The sequence below is a fragment of the Podarcis cretensis genome (assembly GCF_951804945.1).
Source record: "Podarcis cretensis genome assembly, chromosome: 14".
Taxonomy (NCBI): Eukaryota; Metazoa; Chordata; class Lepidosauria; order Squamata; family Lacertidae; genus Podarcis; species Podarcis cretensis.
Genome location: NC_137183.1, coordinates 23,407,148 through 23,425,518, shown reverse-complemented (window position 1 = coordinate 23,425,518; position 18,371 = coordinate 23,407,148). Strand labels below are relative to the sequence as shown.

At 43.5% G+C, this 18,371-nt stretch overlaps 1 protein-coding gene across 1 annotated transcript in view; it reads right to left on the bottom strand.

Annotated features, from left to right (window-relative positions):
* Positions 1 to 18,371, bottom strand: part of IGF1R (insulin like growth factor 1 receptor) — a 186,307-nt gene that overhangs the window by 14,193 nt on the left and 153,743 nt on the right. The window contains exons 10-19 of the mRNA XM_079954192.1: positions 16,597 to 16,801; positions 12,377 to 12,663; positions 10,613 to 10,749; positions 10,192 to 10,351; positions 9,325 to 9,430; positions 8,698 to 8,768; positions 6,656 to 6,885; positions 5,234 to 5,344; positions 2,532 to 2,691; positions 1,017 to 1,146 (exon numbers count right to left, since the gene is read on the bottom strand). Of these exons, the coding sequence (XP_079810318.1) occupies positions 1,017 to 1,146; positions 2,532 to 2,691; positions 5,234 to 5,344; positions 6,656 to 6,885; positions 8,698 to 8,768; positions 9,325 to 9,430; positions 10,192 to 10,351; positions 10,613 to 10,749; positions 12,377 to 12,663; positions 16,597 to 16,801 (1,597 nt within the window). The remainder of the gene's footprint in view (positions 1 to 1,016; positions 1,147 to 2,531; positions 2,692 to 5,233; positions 5,345 to 6,655; positions 6,886 to 8,697; positions 8,769 to 9,324; positions 9,431 to 10,191; positions 10,352 to 10,612; positions 10,750 to 12,376; positions 12,664 to 16,596; positions 16,802 to 18,371) is intronic.

The window sequence follows — 18,371 nt, the reverse complement described above, 5'->3', positions numbered from 1 at the left end:
TACACATGCACCTCCCTGAAGTGTAAATTATGTCATGATTTAAAAGGAAAAACCCAGTGTTGATCTGCAGAAAATATCTGCAAAACAGGAGGCTAGGTTTATGACAAAGTCACATAGATTTTGTATTGCAAGTAACACTTTATGCTCCAAATACTACACAGGAATTTTGTGTCTGCACAATGGGCTCTTCCACATGAATGCAGATGCTGGAATCCATCCTAATAGAAACTTGCCTGGTTCTAACTAAAATCTCAATACCCTGGGATCTGGATTCAAATCATGCACACCCCTCCCTGCAACACTATTTCTGGCTTGGATGATCGTGTGCTTATTTTACTCTGTCAGTGGAATCTGAAATAAAAGCTATGTAAGCCCAGCTCTGAAATTAGCTTTTCCAGAAGACAGGGCTACAAAGGGAGCAACGGGTTCTCCCTTCCCAAGAATTCTGCAATGGGAAGCCAAGTGGTTTCCAAAATACACTCGTCTATGTAAGAAGCATGACTGCCAAAGCGTGGAGTTTCAAAATGCTTCTCTGGGGCTGTGGGAAAAACGGCATAGACACAAAATGACACAACTTCTAATTTTACAGCTTTAAGTCTATTATGTCAAAGAATTTAATCCAAAGCTGATATATATATATATATATATATATATATATATATATCCTGGTGTTTTCTTGCAATGTCTCTAGTTCTCCTCTCTAATTCTTTTGCAGCAGCTGCTAAGTAGCCCTGCATGGATATTACAGGAGCGAGCCAGCCTTAAAGCCATATAGGTATTTGTTTAAACATGTTTAAAACTGGGGGTTTGGCATGACAGAAGTTCCAAAACAGAGGAAGTAGCACCCTTGAGAATATATTACACGGGGGCCGCAGCAAGGAGTCTACAAATAGGATAGATAACAGGAAAAACCAGAGTTGTCCAAAAGCTTGATGTGGTGTTTTCTCCATGCCATAATCAAGTTGCAGGGGTTCTGGGAATGTTGCAAAAACAACCCCAGACACATTCATTATTACCAGACATCCGAGTTTGTCGTGAACACGCCGTCCTTCAGTGATTCTGGGGACATCCAGCGGACGGGCAGCAGTCCCTTCCCACCTTTGCGATAGTAATCGGTCTCGTAGATATCTCTCGTCATGCCAAAATCTACATGGTACACAACAGGACACATGTTAAAATAACAACAACAACAACAACAACATTAACAATAATAATGGTAAAAACAAAAGTACCACATTGCCATGAAAGCTGCTGAAGAACCTTATGAACTACCTCTAAACAATTCAAGCTGCCAACAACTGACACCTGAGGGAGAGTCACAACATTGGGTCTTTCTAACTTAATACTGGCTACACTGACTGGCAGCAGCTCTCCAGGGTTTCAGGAAGCGGGGGTTCCCAGCCCTACCTGGTGATCCAGGGAATGTAACTCACAGAGTTATTGGAAGAATAAAATGAGAGTAGAGAAATCCATGTGGCACACTGCCTTGACCAGCTTAGAGGAAAGGCAGTATGTACAAATATTATTTGTCCAGTGAATCAAACAGATTGGTCATTGTTGTGGCTCCCCTGGAGGTTTCTATTTGTGCTTCCTTGCATTCACAGGATGCACCACAAATACCCTTTTCATCTGCAGTCATAAGGAGGGAGAAGGAGGAGCCAAAATTCTACCTTATACCTGAAGGAGCGTCTCCTCCCCCATCGTTCTGTCCGGACACTGAGGTCCAGCGCCGAGGGCCTTCTGGCGGTTCCCTCATTGCGAGAAGCAAAGCTATAGGGAACCAGGCAGAGGGCCTTCTCGGTAGTGGCATCCGCCCTGTGGAACACCCTCCCATCAGATGTCAAAGAGATAAACAACTACCTGACATTCAGAAGACATCTTAAGGCAGCCCTGTTCAGGGAAATTTTTAATGTATGACATATTAGTGTATTTTTGGTCTTTGTGGAAGCTGCCCAGAGTGGCTGGGTAAACCCAGCCAGATGGGTGGGGTACAAATAATAAATTGTTGTTGTTGTTGTTGTTGTTGTTGTTACCTTGCTGAAAACTGGACATTTTACTCCAGCAGTCTCTAGTGATCTCACAAAGCTCTGCCCACAGCATTTTCAAGCTCTGCCTACTCCACAGCCCAAATAAATGGCCAGAAACTTGCTTGTGCTCATTTTCTTCTTAAAAACTTAAAAGCCAAGACACTCAGGGTGCTTGGCTCTCCACTAGACATAGACTTGCCCAGTGTTGTTCTCGAGACATGTGACAGGCACAGCTCTAAACAGAAGTAGCTGCTGAAGATGCATTTTCAGGACCCATCCTATTCTTGCAAACGTAGTATGCTTTAACTGATTTTAATTCTGAATTTTAAATTGTTGTAACCCGCCCTGTGACCTGCTGGTGAAGGATGGGGAATAAATTTAATGATAACAAGCAGCAGGAAAAACCTATTGCAGACCTGTGGCTTCCAAATGCCCTACCTAGAACTAAGATCCTTCTTCCCTTTGTATTTCACCTTTGGACTGGAAAAAAAGGGGGGGGAATACCTCCAATTTTCACAGTAAAGTCCTCAGCCACCATACAGTTCCTTGCAGCGAGATCTCTGTGGACAAACTTGTTGGCGTTGAGATAAGCCATGCCATCCGCAATCTCGCCTGCCATCTGAATCATCTTCTTTAGGGCTGGAGGAATATGAGCTGGGTTATTCTGAACAAAAAAGAAGAGAAAGACTACTGTTAACATGAGTTTAAGAAGCTGTTGCTTCCTTCCTTGCTAAATTTTCAATGGTTTGGCTAGGATCTGTTCAGATTCATTTATTTGCATCTAGCCATCAGTCCATTCCAAAAGAAAGGTTAAACACAGGTGGCAAACCCAGGCCTCCCTACTTGGCCCGTCAAGCCATTTCTTTGAAACCATGGCCAACTGCCCTACAGCTGATGTCACATGTGATGTCAGGTGTCTGGCAGGTAGAGACATGACTGCAGAAAGCAGGATTGATGCACAGGGAGTTCAGTCCTGTTCAGGAATTCCAGCCAGTTCCATGCACCAAATTTGGCCCTCTAGAGTGGGAGGGAATACTGTACAAGGAGTTCAATCCTACCCAAGTTTGGACAGACTAGCCATTTCCTGTACATAGCAGGGGAACAATCAAACAAACATAAAGAGAAAAAACTTCCGCAGCAACTATCATCCAACTGTTCCTGGTTGCTAAGCAATATTTCCACCTGCCTACCTTTTAACATGAACAGAATTAACCCTTAAGTTGCACGTGGAATGATCTCTGCTGTACTGTTCCCAACACCTCTGACAGTGGAGGGAAAACATTGCCACCATGGCTCATAGCCACTGAGAGTCTTTCATCCATTAATTTGTGTAATCCCATTTTCCCTTTCAAGGAAGAAATGTAGTTTGCTTCCCAATCACATTTTAATTGTCCTCTTCCACAAATGTGAGGTGCTCCCACTGCTTTAACTGTAAATTATCTACTCCAGAGGCTGACCGCAATGAAGGCAAGTGCCTACAGGGAGACCCGAGCATATACCACTAGCCCTGATTTTAGCAGAATATGGTTTTCAGGGGTTCCCGCTTTCGCCTACCCTATTTGGACCGTGCAAACAGCATGTGGGCGGCTGCAAGCCTTCTAATTGCCAGCATGAATGCTAAATGCTGGGTGCATGACTAAATATTAGTGTTTGTTGCAACACTCATTCATAATTCAGATCAAAAACAAAAAGGGTAACAGCATGTAGCATTTAATACATGAGCAATTAGCTTATCTGTGCGCCTACCAAAGACCCACGCTGGGTTACGCGTAGGCACAGAAAGTTTAATTCAGGCCTGAAAAGCAGCCAGTCTAGCGGTGCACATGACAGGCATAAAGAAACAAGCAACTGCCACCTATAATCACTGAGAGGGATGGTGGCTCATGGGGTCCAAATCTGGGCAAAAAGGTCAAAATGACAGCAGTTTACAGGTTTGAGGAGGAAAGCAGAAAATTTCTAGAAAATACAAGTACTCTATACACTGTTCACATATTGAGCATAGACATATAATACTGAATGGGTCTTATATGTATAGAATTATTCTATAATAGTTCTTATAATCTTATAATAGAACTATTTTAACTCTTTTTAAATGTGGAATTGCTTTTAAATGTTGTACTGTTTTATAAACAGAATTATTATTTTTATATACTCTCTTTAATTATTTTTACTTTTATTGTTTGTGTGAGTGTGTCCCGGTATTGCACGCTATTTTGTAATTGTTTTATAACTGTATGTTTTATTCTCATAAACTGCTTTGGGACCTTACGGCAAAGCGGGGCAAGAAACTAAATAATGAACAAAGAACCTCAACTGCATCTATTCTTCTACAAATTACTTCCTTTTTCTAGGAACTGAGCACATCCGTCTGCTACAGAGTGTTGTAACCTCCTTCCCCGTATCATCTGTAGAAGATAACTGCCGTTTGCCTAGCTAGGGAGCAGTGATGTGGGTTTTCCACAAAATTTAAGACTTGGAACTATTTCCAGTGGGGAATTTGCACATGGTTAATCTAAATCAGAACATTTTCTGTTTGTGTCAGGAAGAGTGCCCCAGAGAGTGATCTAGTTTATACCATGTTTATTTTACTTGTATTTAATAAACACAGCTAAAAACATCAAAACTGCCAAGCTTGGCTACTATTGCATTTGCAGCAGGCATCTCATTGTTACTAAGGAACTTATCAAACAGGAAAATAAACCACCCACATCGCTGCTAGGGGGGCCATAGTCAAGGCAGTATAGCTGAACTGGGAGATGTCCCAGCTCACAGGCCAGACTCTTCACCTGTTACAGCAATATGGAAGCACCCCAAAAACGCATAAGGACATGGGTCACGCAGCCTGTTTTGGTTAGGGCACCTCAGGTGGAAGAGGCAAGAATACCTACACATGGGGCTGGTGGGGTTTCTTACAACAAACCTTTGGTGATTCTGTATTTTCATATGATGGAAAGCTCTTGTTGTTTATTTTCATATGATGGAAAGTTCTTATTTTTAAATACAACAATGTAACAAGGCTATAACTCTACTTAGCTCATAACTAAATAACTACCACATTTCTAAACATAATTAAGACTGTAACAGTTAGATGAGGAGTCACCAACCATTTTAAGGCCCATGGGGGATGAGTACCCCTCATTATCTCTCTTCCCCTCCCCAAGTCAGCCTGCAAAAACAGCAGTCAAACCTTTCAACACAGGACTGACCTCTGTGCCTGGTCGGAGTGACCGCAGGTAACTCTTCAAGTCTCCACGGGTCATAAGTTCCATGATGACCAGCGTGGGCTGGCCTTGAGAAACAACTCCAAGCAGCCGCACCTGAGAGAAGAAAGCCTTGGGTTATTCACCTGCAGAGGCAGCGTTTTATTCAAAGGTGTGCACTCTCATGTACTGTACTGCACTTGTGAGTGTGTGATTCTTCACTACACACACACAAACCAAACATGATGCATCCACTTGGGAAAAGCGAAAGAGGAGAGAGAGATAGAAATAACATAACATAAGCAGTGGAGACCAGGCCACTAGGGTGAATGGGGCTCTGCCCCACCAACTTCAGCCTGTCCACCGGCAGCCTCAACCTGCCCACCTTCTTACTTACAGCCAGTCCAGAGGATGGCACCAGATGTCAGCGTCCTCCTCCTAGCTGCGTAAGGGTAAAGGGTAAAGGGACCCCAGACCATTAGGTCCAGTCATGACTGACTCTGGGGTTGTGGCGTTCATCTCGCTTTATTGGCCGAGGGAGCCAGCGTACAGCTTCCGGGTCATGTGGCCAGCATGACTAAGCTGCTTCTGGTGAACCAGAGCAGTGCACGGAAACGCCATTTACTTTCCCACCCGAGTGGTACCTATTGATCTACTTGCACTTTGACGTGCTTTCGAACTGCTAGGTTGGCAGGAGCAGGGACCGAGCAACAGGAGCTCACCCCGTCATAGGGATTTGAACCGCCAACGTTCTGATCGGCAAGCCCTAGGCTCTGTGGTTTAACCCACAGTGCCACCCGCATACTCAACATAATTTAAAGCAGTGCCGCCCTGCCCCAAAAATAACCTGGGAAGAGCATTGAGAAAACTAATCCAAAAACTATAAAGGAAGCTTTTTTTTCTGATTCAGAACTCCATTTATACCAGTTCTGTACAAAAGCATCATAAGGTAAAGGTAAAGGTACCCCTGCCCGTACGGGCCAGTCTTGACAGACTCTGGGGTTGTGCGCCCATCTCACTTAAGAGGCCAGGGGCCAGCGCTGTCCGGAGACACTTCCGGGTCACATGGCCAGCGTGACATCGCTGCTCTGGCGAGCCAGAGCCGCACACGGAAACGCCGTTTACCTTCCCGCTGGTAAGCGGTCCCTATTTATCTACTTGCACTCGGAGGTGCTTTCGAACTGCTGGGTTGGCAGGCGCTGGGACCGAGCAGCGGGAGCGCACCCCGCCGCAGGGATTCGAACCGCCGACCTTTCGATCGGCAAGCCCTAGGCGCTGAGGCTTTAACCCACAGCGCCACCTGCAAAAGCATCATACAGGCAAGCAAATGGCTGTTTTCCTGTTTGAAGCAGCATTTCCCAGGATTTAAGTAAGAGAACGGGGGATAGCGCGGAGTGGAAAAAGCTTTAATGTGCTTCAGCAACTTACGACATGGTGGCAGTTGAACTCCTTCATCACCGAAGCCTCATTCAGAAACTCGATCCTCTCTCGCATGCTTGCCGACTCATTGACTGTTTTGATGGCCACCCTGGTTTCTGGCTCGTCTTTAACCACGCCTTTTGCTATCCCTTCGTACACCATTCCAAAGGAGCCTTGCCCCAATTCTCGGCACATGGTAATCTTTTCCCGGGGTACTTCCCATTCATCTGGAACGTACACTGTAAAAATCACAAGGAGAACCCATTTCACAAGCAGCTTTGAACTGAAACGACAATCATAATTTAAAAAAACAAAACAAAACAGAGTGCAAGCAATGTCCTTTTCCATTAAAGCATACTAGGATGTTCTGCACTTCATGCTTTTATTTCAACAGTCATCTTACTGCTTCAGTCCTTTGTAATCATTATGTTGTTTAGCCATGCTATAACGTTGCCCCCATTTCACAGATTGGAAACTGACCGTGAGCCAAAACATCACGCCCAAGGATGCACAAATGAGCCTACTGCTGAAGTAAGACACAGACCCAAGCTTTAGCATGTGGTGTACCTGGCAAGGGAGCATTCTGCAGCAGAGGTGTAATGCAAAAGCATATTTTAAGAGGGTAAGGACACTTTGCTTAGCATCTGCTATGCATTTCAACAGAAGGGAGCAGAATAATGTGATTAAAAAGCTGTAACGTGTATTTCTCAACAAAGGGTGGGGATGTTGTGGCAGCCACCATTACAACACACTCTAGAAGGGGGGGGGGGTTAAGAGAAGGGACATTTCCCACTCAGCTGGAGATTAGCTAACTTTGTAACTAATAATTCGCACCTGTGTTTTCTTATTTCCTCTTCCCTACCAATCCATTTTCCTTTTGTATCATTTTTTAAAAGTGTAAGCATAAGGGGAGGGACTGTTACTGTTGCGTATTTTTGTGATTTGAAAGTCACTTGGGGAACTTCTTTTGGCTGAATAGGAAGATTATTTTTTATTAAAAAAAAAAATACACAAGCCACACGAAACTCCAGGTTTAACTTCCAAGAACAAGGTCACGATTTCAACTCCAAAACATTAACATTTCTCTGTTTTCTTGGATGCCAGAAAGCTGGACTGGATTGCTCCAGGATGCAACTTAAGAGCTATAAATCCTAGCTTACAATTGGAAGGTGCAACCTCTGACAAGTCTTCAAAAAGCTACAGCCTAGCATTTAAGAAAAAAACAAAAGGCTAAAGGTTTCACTACAAATAAAAACTAGTGCTAAGTGTAGCTGAGAAAGATGATGAGAAAGAATTGAGAAGGAAAGGACCATAGCTCAGCAGCAGAGGATCTGCCTTTCATGCAGAAGGTCTCAGGTTCAATCTCTGACATCTCTAGGTAGGACTGGGAAGGCGCTTTGTTTAAAATCTTGCAGGGCTTCTGCCAGGCAGCATAAACAATACTGAGCTAGATGGAGCAATGGTCTGATTTGGGATAAGGTAGCTTCCTATGTTACTATGATAGCTGAAAGATACGGTTCCCAGCAATCTTTTAACTATGTATTTATGTTACTGTTTTTAAGTATTTTAAATATCCTTCAATTTGGGGGTTGTTTGCCTCCCTGGGCTCTTTTAGGAGGAAGTGTGGGACAGAAATTTAAAAATAAATATAAATCAATATATATACAAGAGGCCTGCACTGTGGTTTTAAGAAACATCACCAAGAATTTAAAGAATTGTTAAAGTTCACTTCAAATGATTATTTGTATAGTTTTTATTAGTGTTTAATGTTTTATTGCTGTACACTGATGTGATACTTCATGCTACTGCAATACAGAAATACTATTAGGTTTTCTTTAAGAACTTTCTGACCTACCTTGACCTTTAAAAAAAAAAAGCTTGAGACCCCCTCTCCCCAGCCCCCCAAACTTCTTCTTTGCCTGAATGACAGTAAATGTCTTTACAACTGGTTCACATAGAGCTTCTTGTGACTCCACCTCAGACCCAGCATTCACTTTTATTCCAAGATGTTGCTGTCTTAAAAGGAGTCAGAAGTGGAAGGCCTGACTTACCATCTGAGGCGCTGAAATATTCTGGGTTCACAGAGGCATAGAGCACTCCATTTCCAAGCCTGTCGCTGTTCCTGTTAAAATGCAAGAGGAAAGTTCCTTATTTCAACACACTTTTTTTTTTTTTTTTTAAAAGAGAGAGAGATCAACATTTCACTCTATTCTGGTCCTCTCACCTTTGAGTTCTGGTTTGTGACTTGCTTTTCACACCCACACCCACACCCACCCCAACAGCAGCATTTGGCAGGTTGGGAATCAATTGTGTTACTTCCCAAATATGCCTATGCTCAATGACTGACTTATTGAACCTAGGTTAGCTGAACAAAATAACAACAACAGTAACAGCAGCAGCTTGAGTCAATCAATTATAGCAAGGTGAAGAACACACAATATATTTGTCCTTGTCTAGGCCAGTATGACAAGGTTCAACCCAATGTGCCTGACTACAAAATCTATCAGGAAAGGGGCAATGTTACTTTCTGACTTACTACATGCTGGCTGTTGTGTTGTTGTGAGGATGTTGTTGTGAAGATAAAATGAGGAGAGGGAGAATCATATATGCCCCCTTGAGCTCCTTGGAGGAAAAAGTGTGATATAAATGCAATAATACAAATAAATATCAACCCTCACCTCTTTTTATTACAGACATACAGCATGATGAGCAGCCCTCCAATGATCAAAATGACAGCAATGGGTAGAACAATAATCAGGTGCAAGAAACCCCCGTAATTCGGTGCTGCAGCAATCAAAACAAGAAAGTAAATAAAAGGGTGGTGATTATTCATGTGTGCATCTCTACTGCTGCACTAGCTAGTTAGACCTCTCCTGCTGGGCAAACTATCTCTCTCTCTCTCTAAATATATATATAGAAATATAAAAATCACACACAGACACAGAACACAGGGCCACCTAACAGAGCGTTCTTTTTACAAAAGCACTTCCAGATGATCGGTATTTTGGGGTACGACTCAACTACATATCAGAAAAATTCAAGCTGCACTGTTAGAGCTGATTTGGAGGTCCTCTGCTTCCTGAAAAAGAGCAGAGGTTTTATGATAAAGGAAGGTGATTGGGAAATGGCACTGGAAAGTGTGGGATAACACTTGTTTTGGCACAATGTCATTTAATCTCCTTGAAAATGCTCAATTTAACTTCCTTGCAAATGTTATCAGAACAAATGCTCAAATTGGGATTAAGGTTCAACAAGCAGATCATCTGGAGGAACCCCAAGGGTGGCTGGCTGTTGCTCCCAAGGAAACTCACACGGAGGAAAGAAAAAGAAAAAAAAGACACAGCTCATCTGCTGTTTCATCTGCAGTATCTGCCTTGAAACACAGACATTCTAATCAAATCAATCTGGGATAAATAACCAACCATCCATTTTCTGCAAAAAGTTCAGAATCTTAAATCTAAAGAACACACAAAATATTGGGAGGAAAGCAGTTACACAACCAGTGTGTACGTTATTTCCCTCCCCACCAATGAAAACATCCTTACTTTTGGGCTGCACATAGAATGAGATTGCCTCAGTCCAGGATCCGTTCCCAGCCAGTGACGTGGCTTGAACTCGGACAGAATAATTTCCAGGGTTCAGATGTGTCAGTTTGGCTCCTTGAAGTTTCTTGTATTCTTGTCTTGAAACACATTCCCGCTTCTCCTACAGAAGTTTTTTTGCGGGGGAGAGAAAAGCAGTTAAAATGGTTTTTATTAATGCAGCTTGTGCATGCAGGACACTGAGACTTGAGGCTCTGTAACCCGGAGGACAACTAGCAGAGCTTCTTCAGATGAACTTGGCGACTGGGCTGGGATAGAAGTGCTTAGGCAATCCTTAAGGTATCTTGGTTTTTCAGGGCTTTGTCTTTAAACACAAGAACCTTGTAAATTGGGTTGGATGAAAAAGACTTATAATCCCGCTTACCTCTCCATTTTGCCCATATTTGATTTCATACATCAAGATCAACCCATTGGGGCTAACCGGTTCTGGCCACTTGAGGTATATAACATTTTCTTCCTTCCCTTCCCACGTTACTGGCCCTGGAATGTTATCAGCTCCTTCTGCGAAAAGGTGCGGGCAAGAGTCAATGTCAAGATTTGAGGCAAACAACATACCGACTAAAGTCATAAGAACATTAAAGAGAGCCTGTTGCATCATGCCAGCCAGATGCCTAAGGGAAACTGGCAAGCAGGACATGAGCACAATATCACTCTTTTCCCGCATGGCTTCCAGCAACTGGTATCTATACCCTTTTCAGACCCACAACATGCATTTGGGGACCCATTTCTTAATTTTTTACTATATATTTGCCTGCTGGTAGTGCTCTTGCTATGACCCACACTAAATTAGGCCACGGCCCACTAGTGGTTCCCAACCCACCAGTTGAAGACCAATGGTCTACACCAGGCATGTCCAAAGCCTGTTTTGGGGGCCTAATCCGAAACAACTTTGGTCGGCCCTCACGCCTGTTCACTTCGTCAAATCTGGCCCTCTTTGAAAAAAGTTTGGACACTCTACAGCAGTGGTTCCCAGTCAGCTAATTATCAAAGAGCACCTATTTTTCAAAAGCCAAGCCACAGACACCCTACTTTTGAAAATTTTGATATTTCTATGGTCGTTACCTCTACAAAGCAATTTTTTGAACAAAATGTGGGGTAGTCCCTAATAAGCAAAGGATTTTAGATATACTAAAGAACAGACTAAGGCTGAGTGATATCTGGTTTTTGACATTGTGATATATCAGTTGGGTATGGGGGGGCATTAAGCTGCCGTCAGTAGGGCAGCCAGCGAAGATGCACGTCCACTGTGGCTACTGCTGTTTTACCGCTGACTGAGAAAAGCTGCTCTGTCTCAGTGCCAGGGGAAGGTACTGCCACGGTGCCTTGAAGGGCAATCAGCTGCCCTGTTCTCCATCAGTGTGAGGGGGAGGTGGCACCTCACAATCAGCCGCCCAGTTTTCCCTCAACATGAGGGAAGGCTGCAGCGTTATCGACTCCCTCAGGGAAGGCAACTTGGATTAGCAGCGTTACCAGCTGAGATCACTGTGCGATATTGGCAGTGCCATGAAATCAGCAGCCTTGCTCTCCCTGACATGAGAAGCGATATATTGCTGGGTCAAAATCGTTATCACGGTGTGATTTTGGGCCAGTATATTGAAAAATTGCACAGCACTAAAACAGACCATAAAATTTTGGTATTACCATGCAAAAATGCCAAATATTTAGTTGGAGGGGACACAAGAGATGGGGCCATGGACCCCCTGGGTGTGTTCTGCGGACCCCCAGGAGTCCCAGGATAGCTAATTGGGAACCATTGCTCTACAGCGTGTCAGGCAGGGGTCTCTCCCAGGCTAGGAGAGACCCCTGCCTGAAACCCTGTAGAGTGTCTGCCAGTCAGTGTAGACCATTGGTCTTCAACCAGCCCTACCTGGAGATGCCAGGGATTGAACTTGGGGGCCATCTGCATGCAAAACAGTTGTTCTACACTGAGCTATGCTCCTTCCAGGTTGATTTCAACACAGGGAGTTAAAACTGCCTTTTGAAAGCAAGTCTGAGATTAAAACTTTGTGCCAGGTTTTTGTGGGGTTTTTTGTAAGATGCTTTGAATGCAGAGATAAAGATGGAATTGTTCTTTTTACTATGATTAAGGAAGGAAGGAGAGAATTTAAGCCAGGTTTCAAAAATGTACCTGCAGGCATGGTTCTTGCAAAAACAAAGTTTGAGGCACTACAGCCGAGATTTGCAGCTTCATGATTGCAGCTGTGGATGTCAATACGGTAGAGCGTGAAAGGCAAGAGGTGGGAGATAAGTGTCCGCTCCCGGCCTTCCACTTTGCTTTCGAAGAAGGGAAACTCCATCTCAGCCTCCTCAGCATCCGATTCATTGGCAAAGTGCTCTGGGGCTGTGGCAGTCCTGTTCTTGTGAGCAAAGGTCGTGTTTGCAACAGGCGACAGATCCCTGCGCTTCCGGTCAGGCCTGGACAGAGAAACAAGAGAAGTCAGTGAAAGTGAGATTAGCACCCCTCTTTTATAAGGAGGAAAGCAAATTTAAGAGACCCCGTTTGCAGCCAGAAGTCACAATGTTTTGAGAGAAAATAATGAGAACCATTAGGATGGTTAAAGAATGACAGATGTCCAAAGCTTGCATGACGTCCCATTCAACAGAACTCTCTGTTTATAGGTGTTGTCTCTCCCGAGTTAAATTTCACATTGGTGATTCATCCAAGCCCAATAAAACACATTTCACAGGGAAGAGAAACAGAAAGGAGGCCGCTGAGGGCAGAAGTGATATAGAAAACACTGTGGGAAAGCAGAATCACTTCAAACTCCATGGAAAGTTCAGCAATAGGACAAGCAATCATCACGGAAAGAGGCAGATCCCATCATTGCATGCTTGCAAGAAAGGACTAGCCAGACCTTTGCTCCATATCTAGCTCAATTATTGCCTGCACTGGCTGGCAGCTGCTCTTCCTTTTCGGTTAATTTTTTTATTTGCAAATTAAACAAAGTAGAAAGAACAACAACAAAAGAATAAGAAAAGGAAGAAAAATAACCAATATATTAATAATACTAATACTAATAAACCACCAGCAGCTCACATCGATACAATTACATCAGTACATCCAACCTACAAGAAATGTATTAAGTTAATGTAAGACCTCCAGCTGTCCAAAGAGGTATCCCCAGACTGACATTTCATCTATAAGAAATATGCTCAAATGTAGCCAGGGAAGTGAGGTCTTCAGACCACTATGCAATAGGTGGTGGGTGTTCATCCTTCCTGGCTCAAAGTGTAAGTCTCTAAGTAACCATAAGGGCCCTCCAGGGCTTCAGCCAGAGAGTTTCCCCCCAGCCCTACCTGGAGATGCATGAGATTTTATATAAATATTTAGAAATCACACTTTTAAAAAACATACAAGGTGGTATACACCACTCAAAACTACAGTAAGAATAAAAACATAAATAAAAACACAGTGGCTGGTAAACAGAAATTCAAATAACAAAGGCCTGTTTGAATAACACAGTTTTTAGAAGATGCTTTTTAAAAGGCAGGAATGATTCCAGCCAAACCTCTGCTAGGTCAGGGCTTGCCCACGCTAAAGACTCTGTCTCTATTAAAGGCCAACTGACCCTCAGAGGCATGAGAAACCATAAGAAATGCCCCATTAGAGGTTCTCGGTGATCAAGGCAATTGTAAGGGATCAAGTGGTACTTAAGGATTGAACCTGGGAACTTCTGTGTTCAAAGCAGATGCTCCGTAACTGTATGACCAGCCTTCTTTAAGGTCTTAGGATAACCTGCCTTGGATAGCTTAGATTGCCACCAGAGTCTCCTTTGAGAGGAAGGGCAGGATATGAATTTAAAAAGTAATAAATAAAATAGCTGGGACTAGACCTAACTGGTGATGTGTTTAAAAGAACACAACCCTTTTATTTGGCATCTTTGGTGCTTTTGCAATGTTGCACGCTCCAGCAGGAGGCTGGAAACGTACTGCACCAGTCTAATAGGGACTGTGTTGACATACAAATTGCTCTCTCCCACGGGAGACAGCAATGAATAAAAGGCAAACAGAGGAGGTGGGAGACAGACAGACAGACAGACAGACATGTGCAAGTAACAAGTCGCTTAGAGGGAGCAATCTCACCCAGTTCCTAATCTCACAGTTCCCTGACATCCTGGGCTCTTAAGTCACTTTAACTGCTCAGTGACTTACAAGTACAAGTGACTTAGCAGTTGCATCTCAACTGCTAAAGTTCTTCTAGCATTGAAAAGAAAAATGCACCAATTATGAACACAAGCTGAGCAAAGAGGAGGAAAATATGCAGAAACAGTCAAGGCTCATGCTAGCAAATCGTTCCCACTTGCTTCCTCCCACAACCCAAAACTGCAATCTAGAGACTGTCACAATACTTGATCATTTGCTACCATTTCTTCTAGGGTCAAGATGCTCACGGCATTCTGTTGCTTCCCCTGCCCCCACCAATGCATTACTCGTACAATTTCAAAATTAACTACCAGCTGAAATAAGAAATCTATATTTGATTAGCACAAGGATGCCATGGCAGAAGGCTTTGAGCAATGACTATCGGAACTAAGCTGATGGCTGTGAAAGGCAGAGCCAGTCAGAAGTTTCCCTGGTTGCCATTGGCTAAATTAGTTAGTCTGCTCCTTAGATAACTCAGAAGGGCAAGGAATGACAGCAGTGAATGGCCCAGAGGAATGAGAGGAAGAAGCCGGAGAGAGAAGAAAAAATGGGGCATATAGAAAGTATAAACTTCACACAACCAGGAAAACATGCACTTATCAGCAACCATATGCCACTATCAGTTCCATCTGAGCCTTTTGATATGCAGGAGAAACAGGCTTTTCCAGAAACCTGATTTTAGTATCAAGTTTTGCTACCCAAGTCTAAAAGCAAATGCTATCTCCAGCAATGCTACTGGGAAATGCTGCTTTTCAAATCTAGGTAAAAGAAAGGCAAGCCATTTGCCAGGTCACCTAGGCATCTGTAAGGCCAGGAGTAGCTAGCATGGTGCCCTCTGGCTGGCACTAGACTACAAATTCCATGATCCCCGACCCACTGGCCTTGCTGGATGGGGCTAATGGGAGCTGGAGGGGAGTCCAACAGTATCTGCAAGGCACCATGTTGGAAATGCGCCATGTTAAGACTATTCTGAAGGCAACCATATGGAAATCCAAAGCTGTGGAACTCTCTACAAAGGTTCAGTAACCCCTGCAAAAAGCCTTCCAATGTGATGGCCAAAGGAAATAACCAGCAGTGGCTCTTTAGTGTGTAAAAAGGTGAATATGGTAGGGAAAGTTTACCACCCTCTCTTGCGTGGGGGCGCGGGGGGGGGGGAATAATTGAAGACAGACTTGGGTTGCATAGTATCCCAAAGGAAACAATGTGATCTTGCAGTGAGGTGGGGTAGGAATTCTCATTTTCATTGTGTTACTGGAATGAGCATCTTAGGAATTTTTGTATTGTACATGGTTTTATTTAATTTTGTTTCTCTTTGTTATTTGTTTTGTTAAGTTGTTTTGAGGCTCCCCCCCCCATAAAGTGAGTAACAAATGTAAAAACAACAAAATAATAGATAACAATACTGAGCAGTTATCTGCTTCCAAGCCCCAATGCAAAGAGATTGGTGCTCACCTTGAATGGCTTGGGACGCAGTTCTACAATTGAGCACCTACTCTTAAATCAAGCTGCCTGTACTCTATGCCCTAACTATGGAATACACACCCCAAGAAGGCCCTCCTGGCACCAAGAGAGTCATCTTTGATGTACAGGCTAAAACTTCATTATTATTATTATTCACAGGCACTTAAAAATCTTCATTATTTGATTGACTTAATGATGTTTTCTGATGGTCATTTTTAAAAATGCTATCTTGCCATTTAAATCCTGTGTAAACTGCCCCAAAGTATAAATTTTGACGAAACAAAATGGCTTTTGAACATGGGGCACATACCTTACAAGGCTCAAGGTAACTGCACTTATTTTTGTTACTAGCATGTAGGAAAGGGGTTTTCGATATTACTAGCTGGCGGCAGGGAGAGAAATCAATCGAAAATACGAAACAAAAAGTTATCGGTTATATATTCTGGAAAGTTGTTCATTCACTATGCATTTGGACACCTCTTAAAGATTCTGCAACGTTTTCTGCGTGAAGGTTCTGCGTGAAAGTTTTTGTGTATTTTGTGGTTACAAACAGATGCCATATTGAATCAGGATGTCAGACATAACTGTCCAACACTGCATTCGCTGATTTTGACCACCAATTTCAATAGTGCACAATTTACTCATTTCACAGATTTCCTAAGCAATGCTGGGTGCAAGGCCGCTCGTTTAAAAGTTTTTAAAAAGAAATGAACCCCGTCGAGTGTTGGAAATGGACTCCCTCACCTGGGCAAAAAGATAGCATTATGTAGAAAATTCTCGAAGACTTTTCGGTATTCTGCCTCCTCCTTCTCTGCCTGCTTCTCTGCCTCTGTCTTTGGGCAGGAGCAACAAGGTCCCCTTTCTCCCCCAGAACCCTCAGGTTTGGTAGGTTCAGTTGCTTCCTCGGTATCGATGGTGCCGTCGGCGTATCTCCGAATTGGGACTTTATCTTTTAAAAAAGAGAGATGTGTGAAGAAATCAGAAGCTGAAGATGAACTGAGAAAGAATGGCACCATGACAGCCTGCTTAAAGCAGCCCCAAATGGAGGAAATGCAAAGGTCTACTGCCCCTCTATTCCCCTTAAAGTGGTACACGACCCAATGGAAGGGTTTTAAGTGAAGAGGGGGCAGGAGAACAGTTACAAAAAGGCAAGAAAATTACCCCCCCCCCCAAAAAAAAAGGCATGGGTGGCAACACTTGGGAAAACAGGAAACTGCCTTATACAGTTAGACTTATAACTTAGCTCAGTGTTGTCTGCATCATGGATGGAGAAGCTCAGGGCTTAGAGCGAGGTTAAATTATATTTAGTTTTTATCCAATATTTGTTCCAATTTGTTTGCAGGGCAGTTACATGGCAAAAAAGACCATTCTACTCACCATGAATGGGATTTCTGGGTCTCATGGAAGCTGCTGCCAAACTCTGTTATACTGCTATCCAGAGGTCAACAGGTAAAATAGCAAATTACGTTTATAAACACAAATAATTCCTACTTAGCTACCATGGATTTACACAACAGATGAAGGTATTAGACATCCAGACAAGATGGGATTATAGACAATTATAGGATTCTGATTCCTCAATATCAGACTGGTCACTCCATTCATCATCAACTGCTAGCACACTGTGTCTTGATCTCCAAGGGAAGCAGAATACCCAAGCTGGGACTGAAGATCCCCTACCCCGCATCAATGGGGAACTGTTGGAGTAACATTAGGTTGGTTTGGAGATCTTGAAGCAGCTGGCTAGGAAGTGCCCTGTGGCAGGACTACATCCTTTGCTGAAGTTCCCAGGAAAGATTCTTCAATGTATTGCAGGAGATCGGGGTTGAAACTAACTCCTGGAGAAATTCTAACAGAATCCCCCAGAACCTGATGTAACCCCTCATCTTCCCTGGCAGAGAGTGTTAGTGGTCATGAGACATTCCTGGACTTTGGTGTGGGGTCAGGACACACTAAGTCTTGAAGCAGACGGTAGGAGTCTGATTCTACTACTTCAGATTGTTCACTCCATTCATCACCATCTGGATCCATCATCTGAGGATCTGAATGTTGGTCTTCAGGGGAAGCACAGCCCCTTGGGAGGGACTGAGATCCCCTGCCAGAGCATGTCAAAATCTAACTGGATAATTTTTGGAGCCACTGCAGAAAGCTTTTTCATCCTGGACTTAGGCTTAGGATCAAGGGCCGCTGTGATCACCTTGTCAGCAGAAGTAGAAGTGGCTGCGGGAAGATGAGTTAGAGTGTCTCCTTAGCCTTGCCTAGAAGCATGAAATAATGGGAGTCCTGAAATCATCTATCAGATTCTGACTCCTCCACTTCTAATTCACTACTCCAATTGACACCCTCTTCACTAAAGGAGAGATGCTCTGATTCCTGATCTTTGGGGGAAGAAGAGCCCCATGGGAGGCACTGAGGAACCCTACAGGAAGGTCACACTCTGGACCATCTTTTGGCCTGGTGTGTAGGAGGAGGAGCAGAACTAGAAGGATTGAAAGTGACCTAAGGTTGAAGAGAGGAGG